Here is a 20,765-nt window from a genome sequence, read left to right on the forward strand (position 1 = left end):
GCAAGTTGCCATCCGCCTTGGCTGGGCCTGAGCTCTGGGCACTAGAAATGTAAATCCCAACAAAGTTACAGTCCCCCAGACCCAGATGACCCTCCGGCGGTGTCAGGGCTCCAGTGTGCGTTACTTCCTAGTTTTTGATCTTCATCTTGGCACTTGGTCGAGGACCTCTTCAGAAATGTTAATAGCTTCCTTTAAGTCTAGCTCTGGCCGGAGATCATGCATATCTTCCTCATGTTTTTATGTCTCTCTGTGGTGATCAAATATATTCATTTATAGGTTGTAAGATATTGTATTTTATCTAGGATGTTCACTCACAAATGGCTTGCTCTCTGAGGGTCACTCTGGTCCCCTGGTCCTTGGAGAGTAGCCTGCCCAACGTCTTCCTTCCCCCCTGTTCTGTCCTCTGACCTGTCTGGCTATCATAAGGAGTACATTGATAATGGTCTTGCCTAGGGCTTGTTTCTTTCTTTCCCTTAGATAGACACAGAGCTCTCTCCTTGTTCTGAGGATCTTTGACGTGTCTGACCACAGCAACACCTGGAACGAGGAAGAAAATGGAGACTGTCAGCGCTCAGTGCAGCAGGGGTCTGGTCTGTTCTATGTAACTTGTCATGCTTCCTGAATGGCAGCGAGATCCTGGCCCTGCATTCCCACAGGGCCAGAGGATGAGTGGAAGGCATGCCTCCCACCCAGCGAAGTAGGTGGCCCCTGGAGCAAGGAGGCCCATAGATCTGAGGAGAACAGAGGTTGGTGGGGTGCAGAGGGAATCGGAAGGGTCAAGAACTGGAGGAGAGCCAGGCCAGGGCAGAGCTTGGAGCCTGAAAGCAGAAGCAGAAGGAGCAGGTGCTGAGTAACCAGTGGGCAGTCCTGAGAAAAACCCTGGAACAGAGACTCTGCCAGCCAACTAACTTGGTGGTGGCTGTGGCAAGGGGAAGGGGCCGGGGGCAGGGTTGCTGGGTGAACTGGGGAAAGAGACCCTGGGCCCTGGGGCCTCCACTCAGTTTATCCCAAAGATGTTGCCAAAGTTTCTTGGTCTCCTTACGGAAGAATTCAAGAATAAATGGCACACAACATGGTGGACAAGTGACACAAACATTGAAGTGTATTAAAGTGAAAGTATACTCTGGAGATGGGAGATCAGGCAAGTGAGAGAGAGAGAGAGAGAGAGAGCGAGAGAGAGAGCAAGGGAGCTGCTGCGCACTCTGGAGTTTGGGTTTTTGTTTTTTATTGACAGTTGTTAACAGCGGGTGGAGATGCAGAGTTTCATGTGTTTCCTTCCTTCCTTGGTCAGGGGTTTCCTGTCATGGCATCCGCCATCTTGGGCTTGTCTGGTTTGGTCCAGCTTCTTGCAGAGGGCTGCCAGGATGGGCCTCTGACTTTCCTGATAGCTGGCCATGGCTTCCTCGGCGCTGGCCTCCAGACATCCTGTTAGAACCTAACTAACTGCCTTCTGAGACCACAGAGTTGGCAATAACTAGGGGACCAAGGTGCCCATGGCTCGGTTTGATCTCCTGGAGAACCTGGAAGACAGATCTAGCTCTTTGCTCTTTGATGTGATGTGAAATGGGAGAGGTGATGTTGCTCTGACATGAATGGGGGAAGCAGCACATAAATCCACCTCAGATCTTAAGAACTGTGACACTCCCTTGCCTAGGACTTGGCTCTCCAAGGGCCAAGTCAGCCCTTACTTGCTCCTACTCCAAGCCAGTCTCCAAGCTACTGAATCTCTCCTTGTTGAGCCTCTACTTTTCAAGCCTGTGGTGCCACACGCTTGCCAGGAAGCAGCAGGAGGCAGTGTTTGAAGCAGCTGTCCCTTGCTCTCCTCTGCCAACGAGGCTCCCCAGACAGGAGGGCAGCAGCTGCCTTTCCCGACCCAGCTTGTCTTGATGCCCACTTTTGAGTGGCAAAAACTGAAGTCACTTCCTCTTGGGCTGGAAGGATGCAGTTGGGAAGGCCATACCTTTTTTTTTTTCTTCCAGCCCCACAAGGAATATAGGATTATCCTCAAAGCTAACATTCCTTGAATTAGCAGGTTTAAAGGAAGAAAGCTGCCCCAGTGGTGTCTGTAAGAATAAACCCAAGTGCCTGGTGATTTATGGGGAAACTAGTACCATCTCTGAGAAATAGGTGTTGGTTTGGCCCTTAAGGCATCAGGCCAGGGACTGAATGGTAGGAAGGCGGCCAGGGCTTAGAAACTGCTTCTGCGATAGCCGTCACTTGCTGTGACTTGCTCAAGACAGTAGACACATCACCTTTAAAATCCAAGGAGGGAGAATTGCTTCTGCTACTTAAAGATTTTCACGTGTGTCAAAACCGAAGACAGAAACATTAGGATTCTACTCTTTGCCTTGGGGACATTGTTCAGACATGTGAATAGACTTGCTTAGAAATAGAAAACAAGGCACAGCTTGAATTGTGGTGAACCCTTTCGCCTCCCGTTAAAGCTTCTGTTCTCAGGAGGGTTAGAAACAATTGCACTGTGCAGTGGCGAACAGTTAAAATTGAACCGAGCTTTGTAGAACCACGTTCTTGCCTAGAGTTAATGTTCCAAGAGTCTCATTGGCCCTTTTCAGAACAGGAAAATCTAGCCTTGGGTTCATAGCCCAGGTTTTGCAGCTGAATCTTCCGGTCAGCACAAAACAGAGACCCCACGTGAAGAATCTTGATTCCCATGAGCCAGAGTGGACCACGAAGAGCTCGCAGAGCAGGACTTTATGCAGACGTTCAGGGAAAGGCACAAAGGGGCCCCGATCAGAAGAAATGTAGCAGGCATGATCAATTATTCATCTTTAGCTGGTTGGGCAGTTGGAAATGGATAAAGGCTGCCTGACCAGTTAGGAGATTATATGTCCAGGGGGAAAAAAATGACAATGTAGTGGAAGGAACACAGTAAATGAGGTCAGATACTTTTCCACTCCTGCCTCCCAGAGCTTCTGTATCACAACTAGACAAGTACGTCCATCACCTTCTTTAAGAGTCAGTGTTCTCATTAACAGGAAGGGAATAATTCTGCTGCACAGAGTTACTAGTTCAAAAGCAATCATATAGAAGAAAGTGCCTGAGTAAGGAATTCATCTGTGGCAAAAAAAAAAAAAAGACTTAAGCCTTGGAATCCTTTGGATTCTTTTTGGATAGGAAATAAATCAGAAGGAACTACCACCAATCTCCACACGAGCAGGAGGGCAGCAGTGACACGGCAAATTGATGGTCGCTGCCGTGAGAGCGGCTAGCTGTACTCCCCATTTTTGTGAATTATTGATTCCAGGAATCTTATCTGTTGTGTCACTTTAAAATAATTTCTTTTTTGTTATTGGCTCTCTCCAGGAGATCAATAGAGTTGGCTATGAAAATTCCGTTTCCTCTAACCTTAGGAAATCCTTCCAGAGAAACAGATTCATCTCAAATGTAAACCATTGATTAGCCTCTCATCTTGAAGAGTTTGCCATCTGGTCTAAGGCTCTGAAACACCAAGCCTCTCAGCCAGCAGCGCTGACCTTCAGGGAGCTAATCCGTTAACCTGCTCCGGCTGACATCCAACTTCGAATACTTTCGTTAATGTATTACCCACTGACTGGGGTTGGCGGTATTTGGTGCCTCTCCTGAGTTCTGGCGATGGAGCTGACATCCTAGAACCAGGCCAGTTGAGCAATGAAGAACTTCACTGTCATTCCAGGCCCGCACTAAATGTACCCCTCCCCCCCCCCATGCAAGGCTCCTGGTTCATTGTGTCAGAAAACCGGTCTCAGATCGAAGAAGTGGGCTCCTTAATGTCCATCGCAAGCCTAGGCTTTGCAGCCCTCACTTTCGGAGGCACTGAGAGAGTGGCTGGACTGTAGGGCATTTAGATGCCAACCTACTTACCCAACCAGCCATGAGCACAGGGTCCCTAGCACCTTCCCCTGTATCTAGCAGCAAGTGGAACAGAGAAGTAGGAGGCACCAGCCTCTAGGAGCCGTGATTTTCCCTGCCCCAGGCAGGCTGCTTGTCACATGGTGAGAACACACGCAACTAGAAACAAAGATGCATGCGGTGCCGAAGGACAAGAAATCCCACAGAGAAGGCACAGGCAAAGCCAAAGAGGGCCATAGAAGCAGCAACTTTGAGCAAAGAGATTTCATCTACCAATAAAGAGGGCCCCCAAATGGCAGGCTATCACCAATCCTGTTAGCCATTTCTTACTTCTCTTCCTCCTCCTGCCCCCAGTTTGGCCTTCCTTCCCCATTCCTCACTCCCTCCCTTTGAGAAAGGAGCATGAGGATGGGTGGGGGGGGGACTAGAATATGACCTAAAAATGTTTCCTCCAATGAAGGTGCTTTGGAGGAGTGGCTGATTCCAGACTGGAAGCAAGAAATATTCATGATGAGTCATGAGATCTTGAGCCAGAAAGCAAAAAAGTTATCACCACAAATGAGTCATATCAAAAGGACACAGAGGTTAACCTGAAAGACTCCCCTTAGCCAAAGATGAGAAAATTTGAGCACACAAAAGAATAATGATGAAAATTACTTGAAATACAAACATCTATATGAAACCCATGTGTTCATAGTGATACTTAATGAAAGTCATCCCCCGCACACACAAAAGATGTCTTTGGGACACCATTAGAAGTGTTTAGTGTACTAATGCCCTATACTAAAAAGGAAAGAAAAGAATTAACATTCATTCTGCTTTTCTGGCAGATCAGTGTGCACATCAGAATAAAAAGCACTGTTTGAAGAGAGGACAGTTCTTTATGAAAGAATTCTAGCTAACAAATATGGAAGATATTATGAGATTAGAAAAAGACTATCACTCTGTAACCCCTAATGAAATTATTCAGACACTGGTCATCAATGGTCAAAAACATTTAGATGAGGGTGCCTGGGTGGCTCAGTGGGTTAAGCCGCTGCCTTCAGCTCAGGTCATGATCTCAGGATCCTGGGATCGAGTCCCGCATCGGGCTCTCTGCTCAGCAGGGAGCCTGCTTCTCCTCTCTCTCTCTGCCTGCCTCTCTGCCCGCTTGTGATCTCTCTCTGTCAAATAAATCAGCAAAATCTTAAAAAAAAAAAAACCATTTAGATGAGAGGGGGAGCCTTCCAATGAAGGCATTAAGCTGTCCTCCCCTGGACCCACCCAAAGTGGGACAACTAGACATTGAATCTTGTGATGTCGTAGGGAGCACCCTGTCGTATCCGTGATCCATTCACATCCCTCCCCACAAAGCTGACTCTGACTCCAGTCAAGGACCCAGCCAGGGTCACTTCCATGTAGAGGGACACAAGGACTGGAAGAACACAGTGCAGGACAAATACAGTTCCCGGCAATAAATCAGCAGCGTGGTGCCATGCTCTAGACAAGAGGACTTCTAGAAAACTCATGCTACTGCGTTGACCTTGGGATACTGATCTGAAAAAAAAAAAAAAAAAAAAAAAAAAAAACTCTAAAAACCACTTTTGAGACGATCAGGGACGTTTCATTATGGACTAGGTATTGGAGGATATCAGGGAATCGGTGAATTTGTGAATGAATTCGTACATCCAGGGTATGTAAAAAGAGTGATCTTTCTTTTTTAGACAGTCATCCTGAGGTATGTAGGAGTGAAATGACTTAAGGATTGGCATTTGCCTTAAAATAATCCCCCAAAGAAGAAGAAGAAAGAAGGGGGGTGGAGCCCATGGGGCAAGCTCTTGATGGTTTTTGGATCTGGGAGATGAGCACATGGGGAATCGTTGTTTGTTCTAGCCTCTCTGCTCTTGAATACATTTTGAATGTTTTCCATTAAAAAATAACTTTCTCCTAACTAAACTTACTGTGGTAATGATTTTGATATATATATATATATATATATATATATGTGTGTGTGTGTGTCAAATCATGATGCTACCTTAAGCTTATACAGAGCTGTATGTCAATTATATCACAACAAAACTGGAAGTTAAAAATTTTTTCTGCCCCGCCTTAGGAAAGAGGCAGGACTCTTCCTATCCTGTGGCCTGAGGCCAAATCATAACTAGAGAGGAACCTCAAAATTCTTCTCTATAATGAGTGCTTATTAATCAACCACCTTCTAGGTATAGAGAAGGTGTGCCGTGGGGATATCTGAGCTTCACAGCCACTACACTTGGGTTTGAACCACTTCTCTGTGGAGAAGTTTCTAACCCTCCATGTGCTTTCATATTCCCAGAGCTTCCTCAGCCCTTAGGCAGGGCCGGCTTGGCTGCGATGTTTAACCTCGGTGACCACACGGTGGCGCCATTGGAACTTCGAACTGGCCCGGACCCCAGCCCCCCTCCTGGGGGAGCCTTGAGAATTCCCCGCAGAGCCCTGGGGCGGGAGAAGGTGGGGCGCCGCTTGAATTAAATCCCTCTTGGTTCAAGCTCACAGCACATCTTAGCCAATTCGAACTGGCTTATAATTTCAACCACAAACCACAAGAGATGCTGGACTTTATAGGAAGCAAACAGGGTTGCTGGAGGGGAGGTGGCGGTGTGGGGGGGACTGGAATGGGGTAACTGGTTGACGGGTATTAAGGAAGGCACTGGGTGTTAGATACAACTGATGAATCACTAAACTCTACCTCCAAAACTAATTTTTTTTAAAAAAGTTTGTCAAAAAACAAAAAACAAAACCTAGTCATTTCATTATTTGACAAGCACTAACCCTACTATGTGGCAGACATCATTTTAGGCATTCAAGGTATCAGTGAACTAAAAAAAAGATTCTTTCCTCACCTCAAGGAGCTTGGGATCTGGGTGCCTCTTCCACATACTCTCTAAGACCCATCTGAGCCCAGATCACCAAAAGACTCCCCGTCCCCTCCTGAGTTTTGGTGGGGAGGGAATGCTCTCACTCATGCAGTTTGAACCTCCATCTCTCCCGTGCATTATCACAGTCCATGTCTCACGGGGGCTGGGTTTTACTAAGCGACACACACATACACACATTTACACACACAATGACGGAATGAGCCTGCAAAGAGTATCATCCCATTAAACCTTAGTTCCCTTGATTCGTCTTTTCAGAGCGTGTGATAGCCCCCCTGTATGCCCAGAACCACACCCAGCAGGGATACCCAGGGATCTGCAGTGGCCAAGTCAAGTGAGTCAGGGCAAGGTCTGAGACTCGGCATTTTAACATGCTCCTGAGAGATGGTGTTGTTTCTGGACCTCACTGGAACTTGCAAAGCACATTTTTTTTTTCCTCTTTAAACAAAGTTGCAGCAGACTTGTGGCCCGTTTCCTTCTAGTGCCCTTGTAGGAAAGAGGCAGGTGGCAATAGAACATTTATATATCTTAATTCATAGGCTCTAAGGAGCCATGGATTATGAAACACACCTGATTTCAGAGATTTTAAAATATGAAAAATAAAGCTAAAAAATAAAGCATATCTTAAAACCTAGAAAATAAAGCTTTTTGAGTGACAGTAGTGTAGAATGGTTAAGTGTTTAGTGTCTGGAATCAGACAAACAGGGGCCCCACTATTCATTACCTTTGTGACCTTGGGCAAATGACTTAACCTCTGTAAAACTGAATTTCCTCACCTCTAATATGGCAATAACCACAAGGGCTGTCTGGTGAGTAGTATAGACTCAGCCAGCTTGATATTTTAGCTCTTAGCACAGCAAAATTTAAAACAACAACAACAACAACCATTAACACCATTTTTTGTAGTTCCTTCAGTATTCTCTACTTCTCTGAAATAAACTAGCTGGGTATAAAAAAATGGACCTGTTTTATCTTTACCTTTGGCCCTCTGGAGCCCTGAAGTTTTTACTATTTTACAAGAAAATATTCATGTAGTTGAGTGAAAATAAAACCCTTTTTTTAAAGAAATTAGAGTAAAACAATGTATCAGCCCAGATCAGTACTTGAAGAGGGCATCTGTTTATATGGAAGGCATCAGGCAAAACCTAGTGACATCAGTGACCAGCTTAAGACATTAAATGAGCACCAAGTACTTCATATGCCTCCTGGCAGGGCCTGGCCAGCAGGTGATCTGTAAATATTACACAGAAATGTGTTTGCCTCTGGAAGGCAGCCTTTTCTCTCTCTCATTCACTGCTGTCCCCCAGCACCCAGAGCCGTCCTTAGAACAGGGTAGGGACTCAGTCCACAGTTGGTGAATGTTTGCATGATTGGCTGAATGTCTGAGCCTCAGACTAACTCTTCCAGGTGGTCAGATGGGAGGCACAAGGATCGGGGGAAGCCTTGGCTGGCAGGTGGCTGTAGGAGCGGAGGGCACCAGTGAGGCCCATATCCAGGAAGGGTGAAGGACTTGAGTTGCTAAACCAAAGCCTGGTTGCTAGTCAAGCTGGACCCCAGAGCAACATGTTGGTTACAAGAACACTTTCAGCTCTTTTAACTCAATTTGTGGTCAGTACTGACATTGATTGGAATACCAGAACAAATCAAATGATGGGCTCCAGGCTGGCATTTGCTCAAAGGAAGGTGATACACTGAGCACTGTCCCCAGAGCAGCATCAGGCAGGGTGGGCAGGAAGGAAGGGCCTTTGGCTTTGTCCTGACACCCAGCAGGTGCAATGGGCTGCTGCTGGCTGCTTGGGACAGCAGCGTGCCGCTCCAAGAAAACAGAGAAGTGCACCTGCCGGGGGTGGGCGTGGGGTGGGGAGAGGGGAGGACAGCTTTTTCCCTTCTCCTTCCTTCTCAGTTCTGGGTGGGACTTGACAAATTCCAAGCCTGTTCTCTGAGAAGGGAAGAAGGAGCTGCCTAATATATTACAAGTCTATGATGTTACTGAATAAATTAATTTGCAAAGATTGCTGGACAAGAAGTTTCACACACAAAAGTCTGCAGCCAAGCTGAATGCGTCCTTCGCATGCTCTCACTTTCCAGGTGACCCTGTACAAGAGCTCTGACATGGAGGACTTTGGGTTCAGCGTCGCAGATGGCTTGCTGGAGAAAGGAGTGTATGTCAAGAATATTCGCCCAGCTGGGCCAGGAGATCTTGGTGGCTTAAAGCCCTATGATAGACTCTTACAGGTAAGACCGCAGGTGACCTTTTTGCTTAATTTCACTTCTCAAAGTCTTACTTGATCAATGCCTGCCCATCTTTCTTGGCCTCAAGATGAGATTAGGGGCCCTTCCTATATGGGGTAGAAACTTTCTCTTTAGGTAGAATTTACCAGTTAATCAAAATTGTCTCCTATATGGGGTAGAAACTTTCTCTTTAGGTAGAATTTACCAGTTAATCAAAATTGTCTGGTTTCCTGTATATGTTCCCCAGCAGATTATAAACTTCTTGAGAACTTATGCTCCCATTTCCCCTTATACAATACTTGATATCTCAATGTCTCACACAATTTCTCTGAAAGCGAAAAGCCAGATCTTGTTTAGTGAGCAGAATGCTGTCATGGTCAGGAATAATTTCAGTGAACCAAGCCCATCCCTGATTTTATTCACAATTTTTAGGAATAGCATTTTGTAGGCAAAAGGGAGGGTTGACATCAGTCTTGAGAGTGTGTTTAGCTGGAATGAGTCCAGAACCAAAGAGTTGACTTTCAGAGCACGAGGCTGTACTAAGGGCGGTTGGCTTTCCAACACGTGTTCACCAAGGCGCGTTATCATTGACCAGTTAGGTAGTTTTAAAACAAATTCTGGTTATTTTTACAATGGCAGCAGAACAGTTGGTCTTATCTTGGCATTATGGGATGCTTTCATTTTTCACAGATACTGTAGTATTTGTTGAATTAATAAATATTTGCTGAATTAATGGTTACTTAACCACTCTGTGGCTCTTCCCAATCGCTAAATTGGGGATATGCTGTCCCTCCTTCCATAGACAGTGAGACTATTATAAAGTAGATTCAGACTGTGAGGGCCTTGAATGCCACGAGAAAGCTCTTGGATTTAACCCTCAAGGATATCAACTTCTTAAGCAGAATAATGACATCGTTCGTAATTGAGAGCGACAATAGAATAATACTATGGGTGGATTGGAGTAGAATGGGGAGGGGGGAGACCGCAGGGAAGGAGACCAGATGCCTGTGTCAGACCTGAGTCCTTTTTCCTTCAATGCATCCTGATAGAGCAGCCTTGGGGGCAGGGGGCAGTTTGGAGACGTTGCTCAGAAGAGACGTTAAAGCCCAGCAGAGCTGTTAGAGCCAGAATTAGGAGACTGAGGACACTGAAGTCATGTTTTGGATACAGTTACCTATGGTGGGCTTAGAGAAAGAAAAAGGAGAGAATCAAGGCTAGAATCCTGAGAAAAACAAATTTGAAGGACAGGAAGAGATAAAGGCAGGAAAGAACTGAAAGTGAATCAGAATAGTAAGGGGATCAAAACAAAGCGGTGTCACAAAGTGCCAAGGAAGGAGTTTTCAGGGTGAGCGGGCGTGAAGCGCGGCCAGTGCTAAAGGCCAAAGTGGACGAGACCTGGAGACACCATTTGGGTATTGGACATTTGGGGTCAGTGGTACAGTCTAAGTGTCAGGTTCCAGACGTGAGAAGATTGAGTATGAAAGGCAAAGAGTGGAAGCAGCTTGTAGATGGGTTGAAACTCCTTGCTGGCGAAGAGTAAGGAGAAATCAAAGACGAGCACATGTACAAGCTGAGGACAGGAATGGGTTCACTTGCAAGAGGCAGTTCAACAGCACAGTCAAGAGCATAACTTCGGAGTCAGCCAGACTGCCTGGGAGCCCATCCGAGCTGGGCCACTTAACCACTACTGTTCTGAGACAAATCTCTTCACCACTCTGACTCACTTACCTCATCTGGAAACCGGGGGCAACGTTCAGCCCTTGGAGCATGAGCAAGGCAGCCTGCCCAGAATGGGGATGTTGGGAGGTGTCCCTGTTCCCAGCTCTTAAGGGCTTTACGATTTAGTAGCCAAGAATAAGTCAGCCAACGGCCACCTCTGCGTGTGGTCAGAGAAAGGAAAGACCTCTCAGCACAGGCTGCTCCTTTTGGCACCTTCAACCTGTTACACAGGAAGTGTTACTCGGTGTGGAGAATTACAGCTGTAATTCAAAATGGCTCTTCTTGATTTTTCAGGTTAATCATGTCCGAACGAGAGACTTTGACTGCTGCCTTGTTGTGCCCCTCATAGCAGAATCTGGTAATAAGCTGGACTTGGTTATTAGTAGAAACCCACTGGCTTCACAGAAGTCTATAGAACAGACTCTACCGGGAGGAGAATGGAGTGAACAGAACAGTGCTTTTTTCCAACAGCCTAGTCATGGTGGTAATTTGGAGATACGAGAACCCACTAACACATTATAGCAATGCTTTTTATAAAGCAGGACAAAAGACAATATCTACATGGTGCTAAAAAAAAATCCCTTTGAGATTTCTGTGGCATTTAAAGCACAGATATCACGTGGCATTAACCGCAAGCACAGGGGTCTTTTAAATCTCTCTCATGGCTCATGTTCACTTCCCCTTTCAAGCTGAAGAGGTTTCTTTCTTAGTGACCGCTGTGGTAGAGGGTTCCGTGCCAGGCCCAATGGTAGAGAAAAGGAAAACTACATAGGCCGCCCCTTCCCCGCAATTAACATCAGAGGAAGTTTTTTACAAGTTCATCTTCCAGTCACTTTTTAAAAAGAGAAATGTCTGTTTGAAAATATTCTCTATGACAATTTCCTTAAGTCACTTTGAAATCAACAGTTTCTTACTATGAAGCCGTCAGTGTTAAGAACCTGACCAACAAGGCTTGCACAAAGCTGGCTCTCCTAGGGGAACTGGGGTTTGAGATGCGGCTGGGACCGCTGCCATGGGAGGGTCCAGGTGGAACATTATTTGAAACGTTTCAGCGACGATGCACGTAGGAGACCATAATAGGTGGTGGTAAATGTTTTGCCCCAATATAGGAATGATTTTAACTAAGATGTATGCTATTCCCTATGCAACAAATTAACAAACAGGATATGTCTTGTGACCTGTTTTTGTTTTTGTTTTTTTAAGGACACACTTTTAATAGCTGCGAATCTCTGATAATGGATTAGCGTGCTTAGTAACACTGAGAAGTAGTTATTTTTAAAACTCCAGACTAAGAATTTAAGAGAGAATGAAGAGTCTATTACAGTGAGGTTTACCTTAATGATAGGCAGATCAAACTCATCTTGCTTGCCATGTTTTGAAAACTGGTTACAGAGGGGTGGACAGCACATGTACGTTTGAGATGACACTGGACTGTCTTTTGTTCTGAGCCATGCTACTTTACTGAAATTGTAAATACATTTTTCACGAAAATGCATTGCCAATTATCACCATCCCTCAAAGCAATAAACTGTGACAGTTGCTTTTAAGATGTTCGTCAGCAACTGTTCTCATTTGTTCAGATCTTTTGAATAGTTACGCTAATAACTGTTATTTGGTGAATATTTAAAAAAATAGATCTGTATATTGATTGTAGAATCTCCATATTGAAATTATTTTCCAAACATTTTCATTTTGGTCAATGGTTCCAACAACTGCTTAGGTAAAGCATTTGAACACTGTGTCCTTTGTTTAAGGAGAAAGCTCACCTTTCTTTTTGTGCAGAGAAATATATTATTTCGGACATATTTCACAACCCGCCAGGGCAAGAGAGTATAAAGCAGAATCATGTTAAGAGAAAAAGAAGATCATGAGTCACTTAAATATGTATTTTTATTTGTAACAAACAAGTATTAAGCTGTAAAGTATTTTTGTACAAATTTAATACTTTAATAGCATGGTATTTATCGTCTATGTATGGTTTTGGGGAATTCAAAATTGTTGCAAATATTTGTATGGAAAAAGAAATACTCTACCAAATGGAATAAACAGTGATTTTAAAAAGTCAAAATTATGACATGCAGTTTTTGGAATACTTTGATTATATTTTGGTATTCTAGATGAGCCCTACACAATGCTTACTGTACAGAATTTTCTAAAGAGGAAAGGTTTTGCCATCAATTTGAAAAGCGGCATGGAAGAATGGGAAGAGCATGGCTTTTAAAATCAGATCTCAGTTTGAATTCCAGCTCTGGTACTCACTCATAAAATTTAGTTTCTGTGAGTCAGTTTCCCCACCCATGGTATTGAAGGTCATATCTGCACCCCAGGACTGCTGTAAGGACAAGATGTAAAATATATGTCTAAGTCCTAAAACAGCCTGCAGACAGAACCCTCCCAGACTAATGATACATTTATTTTAGGTAACAAAGGCAGGTTTTAATTCAAGGATCATAATAGCACCTGCCCTCAGAGAACATTATATATATTCTATGAAATACATTTACATTAACTATTGAAATATACAAATTTTAATGTACACCATCTTTAAAAAGAAATCTACTCTGTAGTCCCAACATTTTCATTTTTGCAAACTATCTTGCAGGCCTTGTAAATTGACAGGAAAAAGGCAAGGATGTTCACCACCATCCAAGGATTCTCACCACTTCTATTTAACAATTTATTGCAGGTTCTAGCCAGAGCCTTAAGACAAGAAAATTAAATAAAAGGTATCCAGATTCGAAAGAAGTAAAACTATCTCTATCAGCAGATAATATAACCTTATGTATAGAAAATCCCAAGGAATTAACTAAAAACCTTTTAAAACTAATAAGTTTAGCAAGATTGAAAGATACTGAAAGATACATGATCAATCGTATTTCTATACAGTAGCAATTAACAGACCAAAAATAAGAAAAAAAATTCCACTGACATTAGGATCAAAAATAAAATATCCAGGAATAAGTTTAAGAAATGCAAAACAAAACAAAACAAAAATGCAAAACAGGGGCACCTGGGTAGCTCAGTTGGTTAGATGTCTGCCTTCAGTTTGGGTCATGATCTCAGCGTCCCAGGATCGACCCCCACATCAGGCTCTATGGGGAATCTGCCTCACCCTCTCCCTCTGATCCTCCTCCCCACTTGTGCGCCCATGCTCTGTCTCAAATAAATAAATAAATAAAATCTTTTTTAAAAATTAAAAAAATAAAAATAAAAAGTGCAAAACAAAATGTTGAAAAAATAAGAGGAGATATAAATAGACAACCCATGTTCATGGTTCAGAAGACTTAATATTAAGTTGGCAATTCTCCCCAGATCTATAGATTCAATACAATCACCCCTCAAAATCCCAATTGAATGTTTTGTAGAAACTGATAAACTGATCCTAAAATTCATATGGAAGTACAGGGGACTCAGAATAGTCCAAAATCCTTAAAAGAACAAATTGGAGGGCTCACTTTTCTTGATCTCAAAACAAAGCTAACAAAGTGCATGGTGCTGGCATAACAATAGATGTATACAGTAATGGAATAGAATCAGGAACTCAGAATCCAGAAAAAAACCTTCACATTTATGATCAATTCATTTTTGATAAGGGTGTCAAGACAAGTGAATGAGGAAGGAATAGTTTCTTCAAGAAATGGAGCTGGAAAAACTGGATATCCACGTGCAAAAGAATGAAGCTGGACTGTTACTTCACCATACACAAAAATTAACTCAAAATGAATCCAAGTGCTAAATGTAAAACCTAAAACTATTTAAATTCTTAGAAGAAAAACAGGAGTAAACTTTCATGACTTTGGATGGGCAGAAGTTCCTTGGATGTAACACCAAAGCATAAGCAACAACAACAAAAATGAGATACACTGGACATAATCAGAACTGAAAAATCTGCATCAAAGGACACCATCAATAAAAGTGAAAGTAAAATTCACAGAATAGGAATCTTTTTTTTTTTTTTTTGCAAATAACATTTCTAATAAGGGACCTTCTATGTAGAATATATAAAGAACACGTATCTTGATGAAAAGAAAAATAACCCAATTTAAAAATGGGTAAAAGATTTGAATAGACATTTCTCCAAAGAGGTCCTACAAATGACCAATAAGGACATAAAAAGATCATTAACATCATTAGCCATAAGGGAAATGCAAGTCAAAACCAGATTGCGGGAAGGCTGCCTGGCTGACTCAGTCAGTCAGTAGATCGTGACTCTTGAGTTGCGAGTTCAAGCCCCACACTGCATATAGAGATTACTCTAAAAAAAAAATAAAATAAAATCTTAAAAAAAAAAACCACATTGAAGTATCTCTTCACACCCACTGAATGGCTATAATCAAAAAGTCAGATAATAATAGGTGTTAGAGAGAATGTGAAGAAATGTGAAAATAAAATACAAAATGGTGCAGCTGCTTTAGAAAACAATCTGGCAGCTCCTCAAAAGGTGAAACAGAGTTACCATATGACCAAACAATTCCACTCCTAGGTATATAATTAAAAGAAATGAAAATACACGTCCACAGAAAAACTTGTACATGGATTTCAAAGTAGCGTTTTATAATAGCCAAAAAGTGGAAACAACCCAAATGTCTTTCAACTGATGAACAGACAAGTTCAATGTGCTACACCCACACAATAGCGTAGTATTTAGTAATAAAAGGAGAGGAAGGTCTTTTGCCTCAATAATGACAGCAAGATAGATCAGCGGCAGTTCTGCTGGGGCTACCTGCAAGAATTTGGCCAGAGTTCCTGATTTCTGCCCCATCAGCTCAAACCCACATGGTCTGATCCAGAAATACAGCCTCTATAGATGCTGCCAGTTTCCCCATCAGTCCGCAAAGAATACAGGCTTCATCAGGTTTGACTGAGTGAGCTTCCTTGCTTAGACGCTCCAAGACCTCTACCCAATAAAAGGAACAATGCTGGCTCTTTCTACATAGTATTTTTTAATCTTTAAAAAGTCCATAATAGCCAAACTGTGGAAAGAGCCAAGATGCCTTTCAACAGACAAATGGATAAAGATGTGGTCCATATACACAGTGGAATATTAGCCATCAGAAAGGACGAATACCCAACTTTTGCATCAACATGGACGGGACTGGAGGAGGTTATGCTGAGTGAAATAAGTCAAGCAGAGAGAGTCAATTATCATATGGTTCCACTTACTTGTAGAGAATAAGGAATAGCATAGAGGACATGAGAAGGAAAGGAAAAACAAAAGGAGGGGGGACCCGAGGGGGGACGAACCATGAGAGACTGTGGACTCTAAGAAACAAACAGGGTTTTGCCGGGGGTGGGGGGTGGTTTGGCCTGGTAATTAAGGAGGGCATGTATTGCATGGAGCACTGGGTGTTATAGGTCAACAAAGAACCTGGAAACACTGCATCAAAAACTAGTGACGTACTATATGGTGACTAACATAGTAAAAAATAATAATGAGAGAGAGAGAGAGAGAAGTAGAGCACTAATACCACAACAGAAAGTCCGAAATCATTCTGCTAAGTTAAAGAAGTCAGTCACAAAGGACCACGTATTATATGATCCCATTGTTACAAAATGTCTGGAACAGGCAAATGAGTAGGGACAAAACAAATTAGTAGTTGCCTACAGCTGGAGGGGATGAGGGGATCAGAGCCAAGAGGTACAGGGTTTCTTGGGGGGGAGCGGGGAGGGTGATCAAAATGTTCTAAAACCCATTGTGGTGGTACTACAACAACTTTGCGAATATACTAAAAGCTGTGGAGTTGTACACTTTAAATGGGTGAACTCTGTGTAAATTATATCCCACTGAGGCTATTTTTCAAATATTGGAATCACGGGTAAATTTTTTTCTTAACTTTTTCTTTTACCATTTAGCAATAAATAACACTCTAAATAATAATAAAAGTCACTCTGAGAGAGAATATTTTTCCCAAGTGGTGTGTTTTCAAAACAACGTATTCCTAGAAGAAATGACAATCATGTGACATGATGGTGTTAGATAATGCGACAGCAGTAATCATGCGGACTACATAAATGTATCAAATCAACACGGTGTGCACCTTCAACTTACACAGTGGTGTATGTCAATTATATCTCCAATTAAGGAAAAAAAAAAGTACTCCCAACTCGGAAGGCAATTTCCAGGAAAACAGTCCCGTGTGATGTGGGTCTGGCCAGCAGGGACGGAGCGAGCAGCCACGTTGCAAGTTGAACAACCAGCGGGAGACCCAACATCCTGAAATGTGTGTCAAAAACACAGGAGGTGTAATTACGGTTTCTCTTGACCATGGCTTCAAACCGCTGGCCGCAATCACCCACAATGATCACGGAAGTCAATAAAGGGATTATTGTAAAAATAAAACTTACTGAGTACAGTCTTTTAAAAAACCAAAAAAGACAACAAATTTTGCCTGCATTTATGTCCAGGGCTACCAATTCTCATGATGACTGATGCTGAAATCATTATGGTTTTCTCGGATCCAGTGAATTTAAAATATCTGCTAACACAAACACCTTAAAATAAAACTCCAGTTACAGACATCCTGTTTTGTGTCTTGAGAGTTTGAAGGTATGATGTTCATTTCGTGTGGAGTAGGAAAAAAGACAGAGAATTACTTTGAGCCATCTGAAACAAAATTAAGTTTCTTGATTATTTGTGGGTAAGAAAAGTTGCTTGGGGGTTAAACGATTTAGTCTCAAATTCTGTAGTCTGGAAGACACATGCGGAGAGGATTCTTCCACCTGTAAGGACAGCAGTAAAAATAGTTTTGTGAAAATATAGTTCACCCTATGTACTTCTATTCCAACTGACAGCTTCTATGGAAGACATAACACGTTCCCCCTCCCCCACCCTCCCCTTGGAAGATTTGAGCAGACCCGAGCTATCAGCTCCCTGTGGTATCCTCAGAACTCAGCTCTGGGATGGGCATGAAGAAGTGACCATTGGTTGAATGAGTACATATATATAATTTCTAATGGTGTGGCCCCTACATAATTTGGCGGCCCAGTTCAAAGATGTTCAAGATGACAAGTACAGAACATTAAAACATGTATGGGTGGTCTGAAGCACAAAGCCCCATGTGGCTGGCTGCTCAGGATGCACACCCACGATGCCAGCATCAGGTGTGGTAAGACGTGACAGGGCAAGACCCGCATTCCTGGTGCTATTGGTGATTCCCAAGCACAAGGCAATGGACCAGTATGGTCATGAGAAAGCTTCGCCATCATAGGGAAATGAGAAAAATAAGCACAATTCATCTTTCACAATGCTAAATCTGCTCAATTTAGAGCACTTGTAAGGGTTAACTTTATGTGTCAATTCAGCCAAGCCATGGTACCCAGATATTTGGTCAAACACCATTCTAGATGTTTCTGTGAACGTATTTTTAGAAGAGCTAAATATTTAAGTCAGCAGACGATGAATAAAGCAGATTACTCTCCATCATGCAGGGGGCCTCACTCGATCATTTGAAGGCCTTAACAGAAAAAAAAAAGACTGACCACCTCCTAGAAAAAGAGAATTCTGCCTGCCTTTGGACCCAAACTGCACTATCAACTCGGGGTCTCCAGTCTGGTGGCCTACCATGCAGAGATTTTGGACTTCGCAGCCTTTACAAGTATGAGCCAAGTCTTAAATAAATCTAAATAGGGGCACCGGGGTGGCTCAGTGGGTTGAGCATCTGCCTTGGGCTCACATGATCCCAGAGTCCTGGGATTAAGCCCCACCATGAGTCTCCCTGCTAGGCCAGAAGCCTGCTTCTCCCTCTCCCTCTGCTCCTGCCTATGTTCCCTCTCTTGCTGTGTCCCTCTTTATCAAATAAATAAACAAAATCTTTAAAAATAAATAAATAGGGGCGCCTGTGTGGCTTGGTTGTTAAGCATCTGCCTTTGGCTCAGGGCATGATCCCAGGGTCCTGGGATCCAGCCCCACATTGGGCTCCCTGCTCTGTGGGAAGCCTGCTTCTCCCTCTCCCACTCCCCCTGCTTGAGTTCCCTCTCTCACTGTGTCTCTCTGTCAAATAAATAAATAAAATATTTTTAAAAAATTAAAATTAAAATTAAAAAAAATCTAAATAGATGACAGATGATAAATAAGAAGTAGACAGGTAAAAAGATAGATAGGAATACAGACACAGCCTATTGGTTCTGTTTCATTAGAGAACCTTGACTAACACAAGAACTATCTTTATTTGGGATTTTTTTTTAAGATTTTATTTATTTGACAAGAGATCACAAGCAGGCAGAGAGGCAGGCAGAGAGAGAGGAGGAAGCAGGCTCCCTGCTGAGCAGAGAGCCCGATGTGGGCCTCGATCCCAGGACCCTGAGATCATGACCCGAGCTGAAGGCAGCGGCTTAACCCACTGAGCCACCCAGGTGCCCTATTTGGGATTTTATGATCATATCCTTCCTAGATTATTTTAAGGACAAAATGTAATTTTCTTTCAAAGAATTCTGGAAATCACTGCTTTATATGATAAACTTTAGAATATTTATACATACGCTTTTATTTAAAGGGACATTTTTGTGTTTCCCTTTTTGGTTGTGGAACATGAGGCCAAAAAAACCAAATCAAAACAAAAAAACCAGCGGGCGTTGGTGGTATAGTGGTGAGCATAGCTGCCTTCCAAAACAAAAAAACCCCACAACCCCAAAAAACAAAATCAGGACATTTTCTTTTAAAACTTTTTTTCAAAACCCAAAGCTGTTAACCCACAGAACTGAAGAAAAGTTTTCATCTAGGAGGGACTCTGTCATTTAGCACCTGCAGAATTTAAATGCTGATTTGGCTCTGATGTAGCCATGTGGATATGAAGGAAAGGAAAGGGGACAGCCCTGGCCATTGTATCTGAGCTTTTAGAAATCACACATCTCAATGCACTACAAAGTCTAGACACAGAAGTCCCTAATTTACCAGGCCTGAGGCTGTGAATTCTCAATTTCCTCATTGTTAGGGATTTCTGTAGCTGTCACACATTTCTGGCAAGCATTGTGAGAAAACTTATCCTCTTCAGTTAGAAAACTTTGCTCACACTGGAGCCTTTGGACAGTGACAGCAGCCAGCACTTGCCTTTTTGTGTTTGTAGACCTTCTACAGTGTTGGTCTTGGCCGGAATGTCAAACGTTGGGGCAGTTCAGCAGGTAAGATGGATAATGCTGTCACTGTCTCTCTGTACTACCACAGAAACCACAACTCGCCCACCCCGTGCTGGTGCGAAGAAATAAAAGTCAGGAAAATTTTAGGAAACGACTTTCTTTGGAATTTTCTGTTCCACACCAAACTCCTTATTATCCCTGGGTCTTTGGAAGAGGTAACACACTCCATTTCAGAAAAAGACATTGTGCTTTGATGGAAATTCCATATCAGAGAGTTGATCTGGAGCATAGAATGGACCTTAGAGGGATGCCTGGGTGGCTCAGTCATTAAGTGTCTGCCTTGGGCTCAGGTCATGATCTCGAAACCTGGGATCGAGCCCCACATTGGGCTCCCTACTCAATGGGAAGCCTGCTTCTCCCTCTCCCACTCCCCCTGCTTGTATTCCCTCTCTGCCAAAAAATAAATAAAATCCTTAAAACAAACACAAAAAAAGAACGGACCTTAGAATCAGCAGGATCCTACTACTTCCAAGAAGGAAAAAAAAAACTTTTCTTTTACTATGCCTACTTTTATCACTTTCCTTACAAAACCTGGGTCTCAGCCTCTTTTCCCAGTCCTGACTGATGGTACCTGGATCCCCCTGGATGCCCAAGCCAGAAGCCAAAGACTCACGCTCTGGCCCAACCTCACCCCCCAATATATAAATGCCCATTAAATCCCATGCACCACCCCCCAAACATCTCTTCTCCAACCCCATCACTACTACCTGACTTCAGAACTTAATCCTTCTGTTCAAGCTACTGAAATCATCTTTTTGCAAGGAACTTGGCCCCTACGGCCTCCCAAAACATAATCTGCTAAACTCCAAAGTGACCTTCATAAATTTCAATTCATAGAGCTCTTAAAATGCATCTAGTGTTCTCCATCGCATTCAGGAGGATGTCCAATCTCTTTGGAAGAGCCTTTGTGCCTTCCCGACTCTCCAGGGTCCTCCGCTC

At 43.1% G+C, this 20,765-nt stretch overlaps 2 protein-coding genes across 5 annotated transcripts in view; one reads left to right on the forward strand and one right to left on the reverse strand.

Moving 5' to 3' along the window:
• GRIP1 (glutamate receptor interacting protein 1) overlaps positions 1–12,564 on the forward strand; it is a 182,394-nt gene extending 169,830 nt beyond the window's left edge. For all 4 annotated transcript variants that reach the window (XM_044226314.1, XM_044226312.1, XM_044226313.1 and 1 more), the window contains 2 exons: positions 8,832–8,978; positions 10,989–12,564. In XM_044226314.1, the coding sequence (XP_044082249.1) occupies positions 8,832–8,978; positions 10,989–11,216 (375 nt within the window). In that variant the 3' untranslated portion in view covers positions 11,217–12,564. The remainder of the gene's footprint in view (positions 1–8,831; positions 8,979–10,988) is intronic.
• Positions 12,565–16,084: 3,520 nt separating this feature from the next.
• Positions 16,085–20,765, reverse strand: part of HELB (DNA helicase B) — a 31,517-nt gene continuing 26,836 nt past the window's right edge. The window contains exon 13 of the mRNA XM_044227761.1: positions 16,085–17,414. Coding sequence (XP_044083696.1) covers positions 17,310–17,414 — 105 coding nt within the window. The 3' untranslated portion in view covers positions 16,085–17,309. The remainder of the gene's footprint in view (positions 17,415–20,765) is intronic.

This window comes from Neovison vison, chromosome 12 (genome assembly GCF_020171115.1).
Source record: "Neovison vison isolate M4711 chromosome 12, ASM_NN_V1, whole genome shotgun sequence".
In the NCBI taxonomy this organism is placed as follows: Eukaryota; Metazoa; Chordata; class Mammalia; order Carnivora; family Mustelidae; genus Neogale; species Neogale vison.